The sequence below is a fragment of the Mangifera indica genome, unplaced genomic scaffold, assembly GCF_011075055.1.
Source record: "Mangifera indica cultivar Alphonso unplaced genomic scaffold, CATAS_Mindica_2.1 Un_0030, whole genome shotgun sequence".
NCBI lineage: Eukaryota > Viridiplantae > Streptophyta > Magnoliopsida > Sapindales > Anacardiaceae > Mangifera > Mangifera indica.
In genome coordinates, this window is record NW_025401122.1 from 43,746 (window position 1) to 59,569 (window position 15,824).

The 15,824-nt window shown below is 33.3% G+C and overlaps 2 protein-coding genes across 4 annotated transcripts; one reads left to right on the forward strand and one right to left on the reverse strand.

Moving 5' to 3' along the window:
- Positions 1-801: 801 nt before the first annotated feature.
- On the reverse strand, positions 802-6,962 carry LOC123206271 (probable galacturonosyltransferase 7). 3 transcript variants are annotated; one of them, XM_044623432.1, is made up of 10 exons: positions 6,654-6,962; positions 6,442-6,473; positions 6,289-6,339; positions 6,030-6,089; positions 3,492-3,573; positions 3,343-3,392; positions 2,966-3,261; positions 2,508-2,865; positions 1,874-2,416; positions 802-1,555 (listed from the first exon to the last, which is right to left on the reverse strand). In XM_044623432.1, the coding sequence occupies exons 1-10, from the start codon at positions 6,811-6,813 to the stop codon at positions 1,277-1,279; spliced, it is 1,911 nt and encodes a 636-aa protein (XP_044479367.1). In that variant the 5' UTR covers positions 6,814-6,962; the 3' UTR covers positions 802-1,276. The 3 variants fall into 3 exon arrangements, with proteins under 3 accessions (XP_044479367.1, XP_044479368.1, XP_044479369.1); XM_044623433.1 differs by lacking the exon at positions 6,289-6,339 and having other exon boundaries at positions 802-1,558; XM_044623434.1 differs by lacking the exons at positions 6,030-6,089; positions 6,289-6,339 and having other exon boundaries at positions 802-1,558.
- Positions 6,963-9,990: 3,028 nt separating this feature from the next.
- On the forward strand, positions 9,991-15,773 carry LOC123206282 (LIMR family protein At5g01460-like). Its single transcript, XM_044623442.1, has 14 exons — positions 9,991-10,611; positions 10,731-10,816; positions 11,420-11,535; positions 11,650-11,760; positions 11,975-12,073; positions 12,184-12,306; positions 12,601-12,663; positions 12,762-12,826; positions 13,471-13,580; positions 13,666-13,780; positions 13,888-13,953; positions 14,932-15,042; positions 15,213-15,279; positions 15,371-15,773. The coding sequence occupies exons 1-14, from the start codon at positions 10,262-10,264 to the stop codon at positions 15,416-15,418; spliced, it is 1,530 nt and encodes a 509-aa protein (XP_044479377.1). The 5' UTR covers positions 9,991-10,261; the 3' UTR covers positions 15,419-15,773.
- The last annotated feature ends 51 nt before the right edge of the window (positions 15,774-15,824 follow it).

Consider the following 15,824-nt stretch of genomic DNA (forward strand, 5'->3'; position numbering starts at 1 on the left):
CTAAATAAATTGATTCGATAAAAAATGGTTAATAAATTTTTTTTAATAATTTTTTATTAATAATAATGATAAATCTTTTTTTTTAAATTTTTTTTGCCGATAACTATTTGATAACTAACCGTTAACTTAAATGAGTTTAAATTTGAATATATCTTTCTATAATTAAATAAAGTGAATATAACATTGTAACTAACACAATTACAAAACAAATTATTAAATTTTTCATATTAAAATTAATTTAAATTAAAAATAAAATAACGTTTAATTATATAACAATAAATATACAAAATAATTCTCGTTTTTAGTGTGTATTGTTAACAAAAAAATGAATTGATTAAAGCAATTTTCTAAATTGTAATTCTTAAATCAATTTTAATAATTTTCTTACATAAAATTATAAAACTTTGTAATGAAATTCATAGAGTTTCAGAGAAACATGATTGAGCCATTTGATGAAAAAGTTTACTTGATGCAATAATCTTTCTATTGATTACCAATGTGTAGGAAATGTCTTCATTCTTGATAACATTCTCAAAAAATACGATATCTATTGAAACGAGATTTATGTCACTCTTGTTTATTCTAAAAAGAAAACCTAACCCTTTTTATAATAAATTTATTAGACTTTCCCGTTAAAAACCCGATGAACATCCATAGCCCACACTTTATAATTCAAATTAAGTAACCAAATGTAAAGTTTAATGAGCTTTATGATATGATCACAGTGCCCAAGAAAAATTTGAGTTTAGACCATATATTTACCTTATTTTATTTTTATCAAATAAATATATAATCAGCATATGTCCACATAAAAAATTCCAATGTTATTTTACTCTTACAACAGTTCTACACTTGCAAAATTTTTATACAAAGATATCTCAAGCTTTTCCCCCACTTCTAGACTAGAGTTTAAGGTTTAAGATGTAGGATATAGGGCATAGGGTTCTAATTCAATTTACCGAAACAAGAAGAGATTGAAGCTTTTATCATCATCACTCACTGCATTTTCAAACAAATATTAGATCATTATACACCTGAAAATCTTCCATTCCAAGCAACTGTAGCCACCTCCAGAGAACTTCTTCCGCTCTTCGGAAAAGGTAATCTTCACCATATATCGATCATGGTTGTCAGCTTCCTTGTTACCCGAGAACCTTCAGGAATTGGGCGAATAGAAATGCTCAGCGCCCAGAAAAAGAACTTGCGTACATACATCCAAGCTTCTGGAGCCCAATTTTTCTAGGAATTTTAGCTGTAACCTGCACCACCAAACTCGTTATGCATGGACATTGCATTCACTAAAAAATTGATCTTCTGGATTCAAAAACTTCTTCCAGTATTGCTTGTATCTTGGAATTCCCAGCTCCAGCCAAGGTTTCATGTTTCCGTTATAGTGCAAAACTGCAGCTTGCTTGATGTTGTGGACATCAAGACCATAATCGTGACCAAGTCCTGACAACGCCCCTACACCATCAAGAGCATAAATTAGGTCCTGAAAGGTGAGCAAACTTGCGGGCAGAGCAGCAGCTTCAATTGATTCCTCTCCAACGCTCACCTGCTAAAATATAAGAGAGAAGACTAAAAAGTCAAAACACTTGGTTTAGAACATAATAATAGCCTTGAAAATTCTCTTAATTATTGGTTCTAGATCTGAATATATATTAACTTGAATGACAAAAACTCTTTCATAAAAGTTACTGCTACTTGTGCAAGGTAAAGGCGGAGATTAAAAAAAAGCCTAGTTGATTGTGTCAGTGACTCAACTTTTACCCGTGACCGAATATGTGCAGATCCAATTGCAGCACCAAAGCACGGTTCTATTAACAGTCTTAACTATCTATGAAAATATAGTTTAGCAAAATATGTCACTCACCTCTCTTGCCATCTTCCTGTAAGTTTTAGTAAGATCCAGCTCTCTCCACCTTGCCAGATCAACTAAATTCAATCCAGACATCCAAGCACAAGAATTTTTATTGAAATTCTTTTCACCCAAATAACTCTTCAGCAGACCCAATGTCACAGAGCAGAATTGCACAGCACCGTTTACTTTGCCTCCCATGTCAAGGTTCCACAGTACTGACAAGTCTTTCTGTACAACAACATCATCATCCAGAACCACAACCTTCTCTAAACTCTGAAATATCTCAGGTAGAAGATAGTGCACATCAGAAAAAACTGATAAGTATTGTGTTCTTTCTTGGGTTGATGAATCATCAACATTAAGGAAAGAAACTCGAAACTCCACAGGCAATAACAGATGTGAAAGAGTTGCCTTGTCATAGTAGTCCAGACTGAATTTTTCAATGTTCAACACTTGAACAGTGGCTTCTTTAAAAGCGTTTCTGAAGAACCATAGTTTCATTGCAAAGTAATTCTGTTCATCAGTCAGCACATGGAAAACCTGACTCTCACTCTCCTGAAACATTACAGGATAAAAGAGTAAGCATCTTTACCAAAAAATATGCTTATCAAAAATCAAATGATCAGACGAATATCTATAAACATACTTTTGAATGCATAACTGTTGAGTTTATTACAACTGATGAAGCGAGCACATTATTGGAGAATATAACATAGTGATGCAATAGGGGATCTGAATATTTATCAGCCTGAGAACGCTCCAGATCCAGATAAGGAGATTTGAAATATTCCACAGTTAGTTTCATAGATAAACAGTGAAGACTCTTTGGCATAGTTTGAACTGCTAGCCGGTAAAGGAATGCATTCTGCTTCATGTGGAAGCTAGCTTCACCCTCAGTCAAATCAAATATTTGCCTCAGTTTCTTGTCAATATTATTACAGTCCACAGGGAATGATTTAGCTCTGACTATTGCTGCTTCCGTCTTTTGTGACTTCTCTCCAATCCTATTTAAATATTGAGACTGCACATAGTGAGCTGGCAACTAATATGAAGATTCCTCTGTTCAAAATCTGCAGCACTCCCTAAAATAAATGATGCACTTACTCTTGTGGAAGATTAGCATCTGTAGCACTTTCACTAAGAACACGCTCCAATTCTTGAATATTTTGTCTCAATTCACGAGTTAATCTACTCTGTGATGGAAGTTTTGCAATACTAGGATAGTATGCTCTGGCCACGAAAAGCTGGTCCTTCAATTTCTTTACCATAGAATCCTTCATGTCTTCTCTATGTGCTTTGCGCCAAAGGCAATAGCTCCCAAATTTCAAATCACAATTTTCATTTTCATTAATACCACCTTTGACATCTGTGCCTTCAATTTTTGCAGCATAGCTAGTATCCTGAAGAAAAGACTTGGTTATGGAGAGGCTTTACAAGCACCAGAAAATTACATAGTATGGTAAAAAAAAAAGTACACATACAATCGTATTTGGAGGTGGTGGCAGCACAGTGTGAGGTTCAACTGGTAAAGCTGTTATTCAAATAAGAGAAGAAACAAAATCAAAGCTTTCTAATTGACATCAAGAGAGTAAAAAAAATAACGTCATTCCTGAGAAAATAAACTTAGCACCTTCTTTATGCTGACCACTCTGCATAACATTCCTATCAGTGGTCTGATTTTCAGTTCCAGCAGTCGATTTTCTAAGCACATCCTGACAATTAATATATAAGGCAAAAGGAAAAAGGGGTTAAAAAAAATATACAGTAAGAAATATTGCGAGCTTAAATATGATTTTTGGACTCAACATAAATATGTATTATGTTCTTAAGCAAAGAGATGACTAATTCAAAGATTTCAATCAGAAAATACCTCTTTATGATTTGTGGTCATTGAATGTAGGTAGTTACGACAGTCAAGAGTTTTACAAAAAAGCTACATGAAAGGTTATTGGGTCCTATTATGTTGTCATTAAAAGTACTTAAAGCATATACTACTTTTAGAAATTATCAAGTCCAAAAGCATCTTACTTAAAGCCCCAAAACTTATAATTCAAGTTGTAAACCATTGAACTAGAAACAATCAAAGGAACATCATCCTTTGGCAGTAATTTGAGAAGCACTGATCATATGATTGAAACATCCAGGGGATGATTATTCTTTCACAGAAAAGAAAAAAACACAAATCATGGACTTTTAAGATCTAAAGTTATAACTCAATGAAACTAAAAAATATCAGTCACACCACAAGTCTTGCATGAATCTCTATATAAGTGAAATGAAGTTCTAGATTTTGATTAAAAACACATGTAACATGTACTTTTCAAATGTACCTTAGACTAAATCATAACAAACTAAATATGACAGCAAGAGATAATAAAAATATTAATAACTTTTCTTTTCTTAGCTTATAGTACAGCATATATTCATAGATTTACACAGATCCGGTTTGTTGACAGTTTGTTCACTCTTTCATAATTATTCTTTTCAATCGATGCAATTCCTTCTGCTCTTCTTTCAAGGGTTTAGAGAAATGTCAATTTACGTTTGAACAAGAATGTCAAGTGAGATGAATTTTGGCATTGAACAAAGAATATCAGAATGCTGAAGAACCTTTTTAATCAGCTCATAGTTCAAGCTCAAGAATAGATTCCACAGAGGTGTTCACCACAAAGAATGATACCTTAACTTCAGTGTTTCCTACCAGTGGCACTATATTAATCTCAAAGGGTATTATGAAATTAATGATAAAAATGAGTTAACTAAAAGAGAAGCATGGCTAGTGTGAGTAAATCTACACTAGGTTAACTATGCCTAGAATGTTACAAAGTTTGTTGAAGCCTAGAATGGCACAGTCCCCCACTTTTGGCCTAACTATGCTACCCATGGGTGGCAGGTTGTCTTAGGTCATATTATCCAACCAAGGCATGGAAATGCCAGGCCAGTACCCTAAACCCTAAACCAATAAATACAAAAATAATGGGACCAGAAGGCCCAGGTTTGTGTGTGGATTGTTGCCTCGTGGTTTCAAACTAAGAAGGGCTTGCAGCTCTTTTAAATATGACAAGAACTTAAGTCAGGTTCTATCCAACAAAGTAGCAATCGGGATAAAGAGTAGCATAAAAGCCTATAAAATAGCTATTTTGAACAACTGAAATATCAGAAAGCCATTCTGGGTGCCACTTTTCTTTTTCTTTAAGAGATCTAAAATTAACTGATCTCCCCTGCAAGATAGTTGAGAAGCTGTCAACCAAATTGGAATGTACACCAATTTAGTAATGCAACTCTTACCCATTTTTTGTAATCACAAATTATCAAATTGCACAATTTAGTAATATAAATATAGCAAACAGTATATCCAAATTGTTTTCTTCATTGAGTAATAATCTGTCAAGACTACATGAGAAAACAAATTGACCCATATATATTTCCAACTTATATGGTGTCATTCCAACTAACAAAGAACAACATGTGATTCATATTGGCATCAATGAGAAGGCTAGCACTCTTCCCTTCTCACTTGGGTGAGATCATGTAATCTTTTTCAAATCATATTCCGATCACATCATGTAACAGCTGTTTTATTTCCCTTTCTAATTAGGTACCTCTCCTAAAAATTCTAGAATTATCATAAGCTAAATCTACTTATAAACTACCCATTATAGCTTGGTACACCAATGACATAACTCTTTAGACATATTCAGTACTATGGTCGCTCAAGGATGATAATAGGAATGTTGCTGGGGGTCTATGTTGCAATTTACTCCACATATTAATGTGGTGTTCATCTTAGACAAAAGATTTTCCAAAAATTACAGTTCAGAACTTTCCTAATCTTAACTTTTTTTACTCTTTCTAACGTTATTTATTACTTTCGTAAGTTACAATACAAACTAATTCAAGTTTCACAATTATCAAAGATTTCGAAGGGAAGAAAGATTGTGTGAAAGAACATAATACAAGAATCACGTCTTTATCCATTAAAGTCTCAGACAGTTTAAAGAAAATAAAGTGAATGGATTGCTCTCGGATTATTAATCTACGAGAAATCAATGAAAAAAAAACTGCCTAAGCATTATCGCTACCAATTATAAAATTAAATGCAATACAACAACTATCGATTATTTAACGGTAAAAGAAGTATTGACCCCAAGAGGATAATACAGTGAACCTTTGAAAGCTTTGGTGCTAGTTTTGCCACAATTTCATTAATATGGACTGATCGGTCATTCTGCAAAACAATCAAAAGAACATCCATCATAGGATTACCATCTATTCTATCAAAAACAAAACAAAACAAAAAAAAAAACCAAAACAAAACAGTATGGACTTGCCATTTCACATATTTAAAATATTATAAGCAATTAAATTTTACAAGCATGGAAGTAGTCTATAAGACCATCTGTATAGCATTGGTTGATCACACGTACCTCAGTATCATTGTTTGCATTACTAATGCTGGATCTATCGTTATCACCATTCTGATTTCCAATTAACGAAGGAAAAATCGAACACATTACAATAAGAAAAATCTCTAGAACATGAGCATCCTATAAATCCAGAAATAAAGTTGAACAGCTCACCGAAACTGAAGTGTGTTGCACGGGGACATATCCTGAGGCAAAAGGTTCCAATGAGATCACACACAGTAGATTGGCAGCGAAAATGCATACTGATGAAGAAAAAAATTGAAGGCGAACTACATCCTTGATGTAGAAGTCATCTGGATCTAAAAATAGAGCAGTCTAATTGCAACAGGAAGTAACAGATCCAAAGGCAAAGAGCACAACGTTACCGTTGGGATTGGGAGAGTGAAAGCCATTGCGAACACCGAGCAAAAACGCCAGATGAACTAGCATAGAAAGAATAACGAGAAAGAGTACTCCAATCACCAGACCTCTCCATCGCCATTTTCCGGTAACTGACAGCCCGCCCCCACCACCACCGCCTTTCATATCCTTTTCTCCGACTTCTTGGTAGGTTTTGGTCTTTTTAGGTTGAAACAATTCAAAGCAACCGGAAAAGTGATTATCTGACGGGCGGATTACGATGTCCGTCGTCAAGTTCACCGCAATTACGCAATCTTCGGTTCTCACACAGGCACTCCCACTGACACTCTTAAGTGAATCAGAGAACCAGCGTTTCGCACGTGGGAGATTACCACACCACCACGCGCTTTGTGCTTGTTGCGTGAAAGACACGGGTCCCGTAACGGAAACACTCAATCAAATTACAGAAATATCCTCACCTATTTTTTCCGTTTAAAAAGTTTATTATTAAAGGGCAGGTATCTTACTTACAAAAGTCATTAGATTTTGAGTTTATTATATAATTAATTCGATTTTAAAAATGATAATTTTATTTAAATAAAAATTTTTGTTATAAAAATAAATATTTATGAAATAAAGTAAGATAGGTTGAATTATTTTCATTTTCATTAATATATTAAATAATTTATTTATTAATTTAATTATATGGTATTATAATAAATTTAACAAATAATTTAATTAATTAATTTTATTATTTGAAAAAATAAAAAATCATAATATATTATTAACATTATAATATTTTATGACATACACAAAATAAATATTTTAATATAAAATATATTAATTTAATTAAACACTATAATAATTTATAACTAATAATTATCCAAATGTCTTTACATAAAATAGCATCTTGATATTTTTTATCATTATCAATTAAATTAAATTAAACATAATATTAATTTATATCATATCTTATAAGTAATTTTTTATTTTATTATAATAAATTATTATTTGAACCAAACATATTTAAATTGGTATTGTTGATATTTGTATCATGTGGAATTTATATTTGTTTTAATGTTTTAAGATTTTATGAAAGCCTAATCATCTTTTTTTTCTTTTGCTCCCTTAATCCTCGTTTAGAAGTCCTAAAAGTTCAAGCCTTTCCATTTTTGGCATAAATCGCAAGCTAGTCTATTAAAAGATAACATAAAATATAAAATTATAAAAAAATATAATTTTTTGGGCCGACCTCCTAAGAGCCCACAAAACCATGGTCTAAAAGTTTATGTCGTAAGTCTTAACATCTTAAGGAGTCTAGATATGACCTATTTTCTAAATATGATAGATTGTATCAGAGTCGACACGACTAATTGTCATGTCTACTCAAAGCATTCGACTTTACATCAATTTTTTGCACTCCTAAAGACATGATCTATTTTTTTTCTATATTTGAACAAATCAACGAGGGGTCTATTACTATTTTTTGGACAAGTGGGCGGTTTTCTCTTTGTGTGTGTATACATGGGTAACTTCCTATCTCGTGTCAAGTCAGTATCTATAATCCACTTGAAGTGAAATGTAATATTAAAAGTCTAATCATTTTTCCCTTAACTTTCTGAAGTCTATTTTCATATTGATATTCAGGTTGATATTCAGATTGAACAAGTCAAATTTAAAAGTTTTAATTTGATAATTCGGTTTGAGTTTGAAGGTTTATCAATAATTTATATGGTTGATGTTACTATTTATCTTTTTTATATTACTAATCACACTATCAATTTGACTATTCATTAACTCGATCAAACTTGAGATAAACACTTTAGGTTTGGACCAAACTCAAGTTAACCTTTGTTTATGATTGATTTGATTCGAATTCATATCTAATTGTAACTGGCAACACTCAGTATGCAAAATGTTACTATTTATATGAAACAATAAAACTACGTGTTTCAGTTTTGAATACCAAATTGGATATATGGATATGTTATTAAATAATTTTGAATTAAAAATAAAATAATATTCAATTACATGATGTCACATAATTTAGATATCTAATTAAATATTTATAATTCGGTCACATACATTTATATATATATATATATATATATATATATATATATATATATATATATATATATAAAATCTAGATATTCAATTAAATAATTGTAATTGGGCCACATATTCTTATATATATATGTGTGTGTGTGTGTGTGTGTTAGACCTGGCCACGAACCGATTTGGTTCTTGAACTAGACCGAAACCTGCCCGGATAAAATCGGAATCGGAAGAATCAGAATCAGATTTTGACGGTTTGATTTCGGTTTATATAATTTGAAACCGTAAACCGCTGGTTCACATCTGATTTATGAACCGACGATTTAGGGTTTCTAAACAGGTAATTTTTTTTTTGAAATTTTTTATTTTTTAAATTAAAAAAAAAGAACCAATCGTTCCCTACAAATATGCAGGGGACCGGGTCCCTTGCATATTTCAAAATCAACGATCCCTTGTAAAAGATTTAAATTTTTTGTAAATTTCGTTTCACTCTCTATTTTTTTAAAATTTTTTATAAATTTTTTTTCTATATATATCCATTCAATCTCTCAACTCTCCTACACTAAATCCTTCAAACTCTCTCATTCTCATTCTTTCAATTCTTAATATTCTCTCAATCTTTCAATAAAATTCTTTCAAATTTAATTAAATTCTTTCTTTATTTTTTATTAATTTCAATTTCAATTTTTATTATACAATTCATAATTAATTATAGAATTTATTCTTATAATTAATTTTATTTATTATTTATTATTATCTTTCATAATTAATCATATAATTTATTTTTTATTACATAAAGGTAAAAGAACTACATAGACTTTAATTCTTCTAACCTCAAGAAGATATATAGGAAGTTTAATTGAAAAATTAAATCAAGATCCTGTATTAGAATTGACAGTTCAATGTCGATTTCGAATCAAGGTCATGAACCGGAACCATCGGTTTCGAACCGGGGTCATGAACCAGAACCGTCAGTTTTAAATCGGTTATAAACCGTCCTATTACGGTTTCAGTTTAAGATCCTTATTTTTTTGAACTGTAAACTAACAGTTTCAAATCGAAACCGCTGGTTTATGAACTGTCGCCAGAGTAGTGTGTGTGTGCATTAGTTGGTTAAAATATTTTTTAACCTTACAATGCAAAAACGACACCGTTTGTCATAGCTTACGTCACCTTTGCCGCGGAATAGTTAAGTACAAGCCGTTCTCGGTTCTTACATGCTTTGAATTAAACAAATAAAGGAAATAACAAACGCTTGGTCTCGTTAGGACTTAGGACAGCCTGTTTCGATACTTGTCAACGACTCGCCGGTTGTAAAATTGAATTTACAATAAACCCCAAACGTACATCACCCAAATCTCTTCTTGTCTACGTAATTAACTAATTTATTAGAGGACACCACCGTCATTTGAATCTCACACGCCAAAACCGACCCAAACAAGCCACTTCACCGGGCCGAGCCTCCTCCTTTTTCTGATTTTCAAACATATTTCCAGATCTGCAAATTAAAAAAAAAAAAAGAAAACCCCTAAGTTTCTTCGATCCCGTTGTTTTGATTGGAATCTAGAGGATAAATATGGGCGATTTTAACCTCGCTCTGGTGATCGTAGCTATTGTGGTGTGCATTCTTGTTTTCATCTTCAATGTGTACCTTCTGGTCAATTACCAGCACCCCGACGATGCCAACCAGGCGTATTTTCCCAAATTTGTCGTCGTTTTGGGACTCAGTATTGCCGTTATTTCCATTCTGATGTTACCGGCTGATGTAGCCAACCGGCAGGCGTGCAAGCAAGCAATTTACAATGGTGCGTGTAATCTGACCCTGCCGATGAAGAGTCTGTGGCTCGCTATTTATATTGTGGATGCCGTGCTCGTGTTCTTTGTTATCCCCTTCGCCATGTTTTACTACGAAGGCGACCAGGATAAGTCCGTACATCAATCTATGGTTTCGTTTGTAATTGTTTATTTTATGTTGATGATGTTTATTTATGTACTAATGATAATGTGTTGCTTTTTTTTTTTTTTTTGGTTTTATTGGTTTGCAGGAGTGTTGGGAAAAGGATTAAGAGCGCGTTGTTATGGGTGATAACGACGGCTATTGTTTGTGCTCTTTTGCTTGGGATTTTGTATGGTTAGTTGTTTTCATATGATTTTTTGGATTTGAAAATTTTCATGTTAAATTCGAATTATTTTCATCATGTGTTAGAATTTAGCGGGATTGTAATATCAGCGTTGGTGTAGTTTGTAATATTTAGCTGACGATTTTTACGGTATTTTATGATCCCCATTTCAATGACTGACTATATTGCATAGTTTATATGGTAATTGGTCCTTTGTCAAGATTTTGTTAAACTTGGTGCAATAAGGTACATGCATTGCATACTTCTTTCTGTTGCCCACTTTTAGTACTTTTAAGTGCCTGTTTAAGTAGTCATTTCAAGTGCTATCAATGATGGCATTTTTTTTGCATAATTTTTAAAACCAGCTATTATACATTATTAAATTTTGTTGAGGGCTATGTTATATCTGTAGATTCTTAGATTGCAATGTCATAGTGTCAATTGTCGTACTTTAAAGCTGATATGCATTAGTTAAATACATTGATATGATGGGCCTATCAGTGACTAATTATTATGTTTGCACTTTTCAAGTTTGTGGACATCTCTGTTGTGTTGGTGGTTTGGATTTTTTGCATGTGCAACTGACTTTTTTATATGCTTTGATGGTATATTAGGCCTGGTTGGGAAGGTGGACTTCACTGTTAGACACCTGTCTTCGACCACAACAAATTTTCCAAGTACTTGGGATTTCTCTAGTGGTCAACAATGTATTGGAAGTGGTGCATCTCAGGTTATGTATCTCTCTGTCAATTTGTGATAGAACTTTTTGTTCTGTTTGTTGGGTGCTGTTTTGTGTTTGCTTGCCATACAACAATAGTATACTTAAACTTTTCTTCTCTTACAGTGTGCAGCATATACTGCACCGCCTTCATCAGAAAAAACGTGGACGATGCGAACTACCTTTCCAGAATATGTTGTTGCTCTTGCTACAATTGTTGGGTCTGTCCTCTTTGCGGTATGATGTTTTTGTAAACTTCTAATTTTATATTTTATGGGAGCTTTCTTAAAATATATGTAGGATCTTGTTTATTTCAATAAATTGCCTTTACATTATGAGGATATGCCTTGTTTGTTGTTCACAGGGATTTGATTCCCTTCAATATATCTTATAATTTGACTTATCACATTTTCAAGAGCTTTTGACTAACTGTTTTTCCTGCAATTGTCAGATCTTTGGTGGTGTTGGCATTGCTTGTTTGCCACTAGGACTTATCTTTTCATTCATCCGACGTCCTAAGGCTGTTATCACCCGCTCTCAGTATATCAAGGTGCTTTAATTGTTTCTATATGATCATGCAAAGTTGAATACTCTAGCTTTGGTGCATTGTTGGATATTTTTATGTTGTAATAGCTTATTGGTACTTGCTTTGTCTTCTAGGAAGCAACTGAGCTGGGTAAGAAAGCTAGGGAACTGAAGAAAGCTGCTAGTGAGCTTCATCAGGAAGAAAGAAGTGGTTCTAAGGGTAGAAAATGGAGGAAAAATGTTAAGGCTGTAGAGAAGGTATGGAATCTTAAACTTTGAATTTCACATTTGAAAGTACACTTCATATTTGAGTGTCTGGGTTTGCTTGTGATATCTCCCTCACATCTGGCTTTCCAGAATTCAATCCTTAGAGTTTTTCGGGTTTGAAAGGAGACAATTCCTTACTAGATTTATTTTGGGTGAAGAGTTGATAAGTTGGGTTGGGGTGGGTTGTGCCATATTTAGTGATTAAAAGTTTGGTATTCTGATTGGCTGGTTTTAGTCACTATTTGTAATGATTGGTACTTGTTTTATTCTGATACAATCTTGTAGGAGTTGCTTCAGCTTGAAGAAGATGTGAAGCTATTAGAAGAGATGTATCCACAAGGAGAAAAGGTGGTGAAAAGGACTTGCTGACTTTACCATGTTTTTTCAGCACTTGCTTTTTAAAAATTTCCCTTGTTGATAGAAAATTTGTTGCATTTCTTTTATAGGCCGAGACTTCCTGGGCCTTGACTGTTCTTGGTTACTTGGCAAAACTTGTGCTGGGAATCATAGGGTAAATACCTGAATCACATATGTGGCTCGTTTTCAAGGATATTGGTGGCTATTGTTTATCTTTTGAAGTTATATTTGTCATTTTTTGGTTTATTTTTCATGTTAATAAAATATCACAATTCACACTTTTGAAAAATGTGGAAGAGAGTGCAATTTGGTTCAAGGTATGGATAAGCTTTCAAAGATGTGAAGATGAACTGATGTTGAAAATAATGGAAGAAATGAATATGGTGATGTGCCCAAGAAGAGCCATGCTCTTATGACCATCATAAATTGTTTTATTTGAGTCAATGGGTTCTTTTTTAATTTTTTGAAATTGAGTTTAGGATGCAATGCACTATATATTTCTATGGTTGATAAGAGAATTTCATCCTTCAAATCTGAATTTAGAATAGTACCCTCCCTTCTTTCATGACACTTAGATTGTGCAGTATTATGATGGATGGTTACCTTATTGAAATTGTAAAACAACTTTCTAATGCATATCTTGGAATTTAAGTTTTGGTGGAGCAGTGTTCCAGCAAGAAACATGGTCCTTCGATATTGAAATTTGGCTTTGTATTCATCTGTTTTAGCTCTTGCTCCGCATCAGTTTTCTGAAAACTGGAGCAGTTACCTATGAAGTTTGCTTTTCTTGTTTATCAGGTTGATTGTTTCAGTGGCTTGGATTGCTCATATTGTCATATATCTATTGATAAACCCACCTCTGAATCCTTTCCTAAATGAGGTTTTCATCAAACTGGATGACATATGGGGTAATGATGGATTCTTTTTCTTACGTCCTTATTTTCTCCTTTTAGTTGACGAACTTAATTTGGTATGTGTCTATGTTTTTGCCAGGACTTCTTGGTACTGCAGCTTTTGCATTTTTCTGTTTCTACCTTCTACTTGCTGTGATCGCGGGAGCAATGATGCTGGGTCTGAGATTAGTTTTCATTACGATTCATCCCATGAAGTAATGATTAATTTTTTTTTTTTTTTGTGCCGGCATTTTGTTTGATAACAGATAATCAATATATTCTTTGTGATGATTGCTCGCCAACTGATGGGGCTTGTTCACAGGTGGGGAGCCACACTAATGAACTCTTTTCTTTTCAATGTGGGTCTCATTCTCCTCTGCTCTATAAGGTTGGCTTCTTTTCCCTTAAATCTTCTGTTTGGATATCATGTATAGGTTGCACTGCTTACAATTCATCATGTCAGTGTAGCATATGATTATAACATTATGTTGGGTAAGATTTCTGTGTATCAAGCATAATGACCTTGTGATTAGAAATGACAATTTCGGCTTGAATTTAGGGGTCCAGGCCCCAATCCTCTCCGACTTTAACGGGAAAAGAATTCTCCAATAGAAACGGGAAAAAGGATGAAAAAAATCCCTGCAATTGGGGATGGGTCGGGGACAGGGATACATGTGTTTCCGCCCTGTTCGTGTCCTTTTATATTAATATATTTACTTAAAATACTAATATATTTTTATAGATTTAGATTATTAATGTTTTTCAAATTTATTTAGGTTTTTATTGTGTATATTAAAGTGGTTAATATATGATATTTGTGACATTTGAAATAGTAAATAAATTTTAATTTTATTTAATTTTGTTATTTAATATATTTATGTTATGTTTGGAGGTATGGGAAGAGAATTTTTCCTTGCCGGTATGAGAAGAATACCGTTTCCCTTGAGGACGGGGAAGGGATGGAGAATAGATTTTTCTTTGCGGGGAGAAGATGAAGATTTTTTATCATCCTCGTAACAGGGATAGGTCTTGGATAGAGATTGAGATCCCTTCCCCGCCCCTCTCCGTTGTCATCCCTACTTGTGATTTCACATTTTCTGAAGTTCTCTTACCTGTTCTTTAAGCATTTCGAGTATCTTTTTGACTACTTATGATCCTTGCTCTTTCTTTTCTGGACTTTTGTTGAAAATAATATAACAAACTGATGTTACATGTTTTTAATAGAAAGTTTTTCATTGCTGTTGTTTCCACTGTTTATATAATATATATATTTTTTAATCATGAGGCAGCTTTATGTTGTGGTAAGCAAAAATCTTGTTTTCCATTCTAATCTTAATGGCTTCCATTTTTGGTTTCTGACTTTCAGTGTTATTCAATTCTGTTCGACTGCATTTGGATACTATGCTCAAGCAACCGCTGCTCAGGAAATATTTGGCCACACGTTGCAGTCTCTTCGAGGAATTAGATATTTATACAAGTGAGTTGCAGTGGTTTTTTACTTTTTTTGGTGTGTGTGTGTGTGTGTGTGTGTGTGTGTGTGCCCGCTCTGTATATTGTTCAGGCATTAATTCTCTGCTTTCATTATAGTGCTGTATTCTGATCAGGCATTTATACTCTACTGACTGTACAATGATTATTGCATTACAGATATAACGTGTTCCAAATTGGTTTTATTGTGCTAGCTGGTTTGACCTTCATCTATTATGCTGCCTTTGTAAGTTTTCGACTCTTACTGTTTATCTTATACATATATTCTTTATTGGTTGATTCTCATGGTTGATCTTTGTCTTGCTCGAATATCTCAGGGATGGAAAAGAAGAAAACCCAGCGGCAGGTTCCAATTATCCAGTTAAGGTATGTTTTGTGCAGAAGAGCATGCACCCATGGGGAGATAAGTCTAATGATCTCATTGCACTGTCCAGCTAGTTTTGTTTTGTGTTCAATGATTTAGTGGGGTAGGCATGTGTCATCTGAACAATTTGGCTTGCTGCAGTCGAGGCCAATGTTGTTTCCGCTGGTCTCTCTCCTTTTTGTATGTATTATTCTTTGTTTGGTTTGTCATACATTTTTGGTTTGTTCATATATTTTATATACCCTCAGCAGATTCAGAAGCCAGAGCCTGTAGAATTCAATGTAATATAATGAGTATAAATTTATGATAAACCTATTTTCTCTGCAATACGATCCTCGTGCTGGAAAGTTGTATTATTCGTTGTACTGATATGTCGCTGCTTAACTTGAACTTAACCGAATCTATTC

Bases quoted from the DNA above. Each gene is read 5' to 3' on its own strand.
- LOC123206271 (XM_044623432.1), bottom strand. From the start codon at position 6,813: ATGAAAGGCGGTGGTGGTGGGGGCGGGCTGTCAGTTACCGGAAAATGG. The intron at 6,474-6,653 runs GTAACGTTGTGC...CTTTTGCCTCAG, and splicing joins TCACTCTCCCAATCCCAACG to GATATGTCCCCGTGCAACAC. The intron at 3,574-6,029 runs GTTCACTGTATT...ATTAATTGTCAG, and splicing joins TAGCACCAAAGCTTTCAAAG to GATGTGCTTAGAAAATCGAC.
- LOC123206282 (XM_044623442.1), top strand. From the start codon at position 10,262: ATGGGCGATTTTAACCTCGCTCTGGTGATCGTAGCTATTGTGGTGTGC. The intron at 13,581-13,665 runs GTAATGATGGAT...TGTTTTTGCCAG, and splicing joins CAAACTGGATGACATATGGG to GACTTCTTGGTACTGCAGCT. The intron at 13,781-13,887 runs GTAATGATTAAT...GCTTGTTCACAG, and splicing joins ATTACGATTCATCCCATGAA to GTGGGGAGCCACACTAATGA.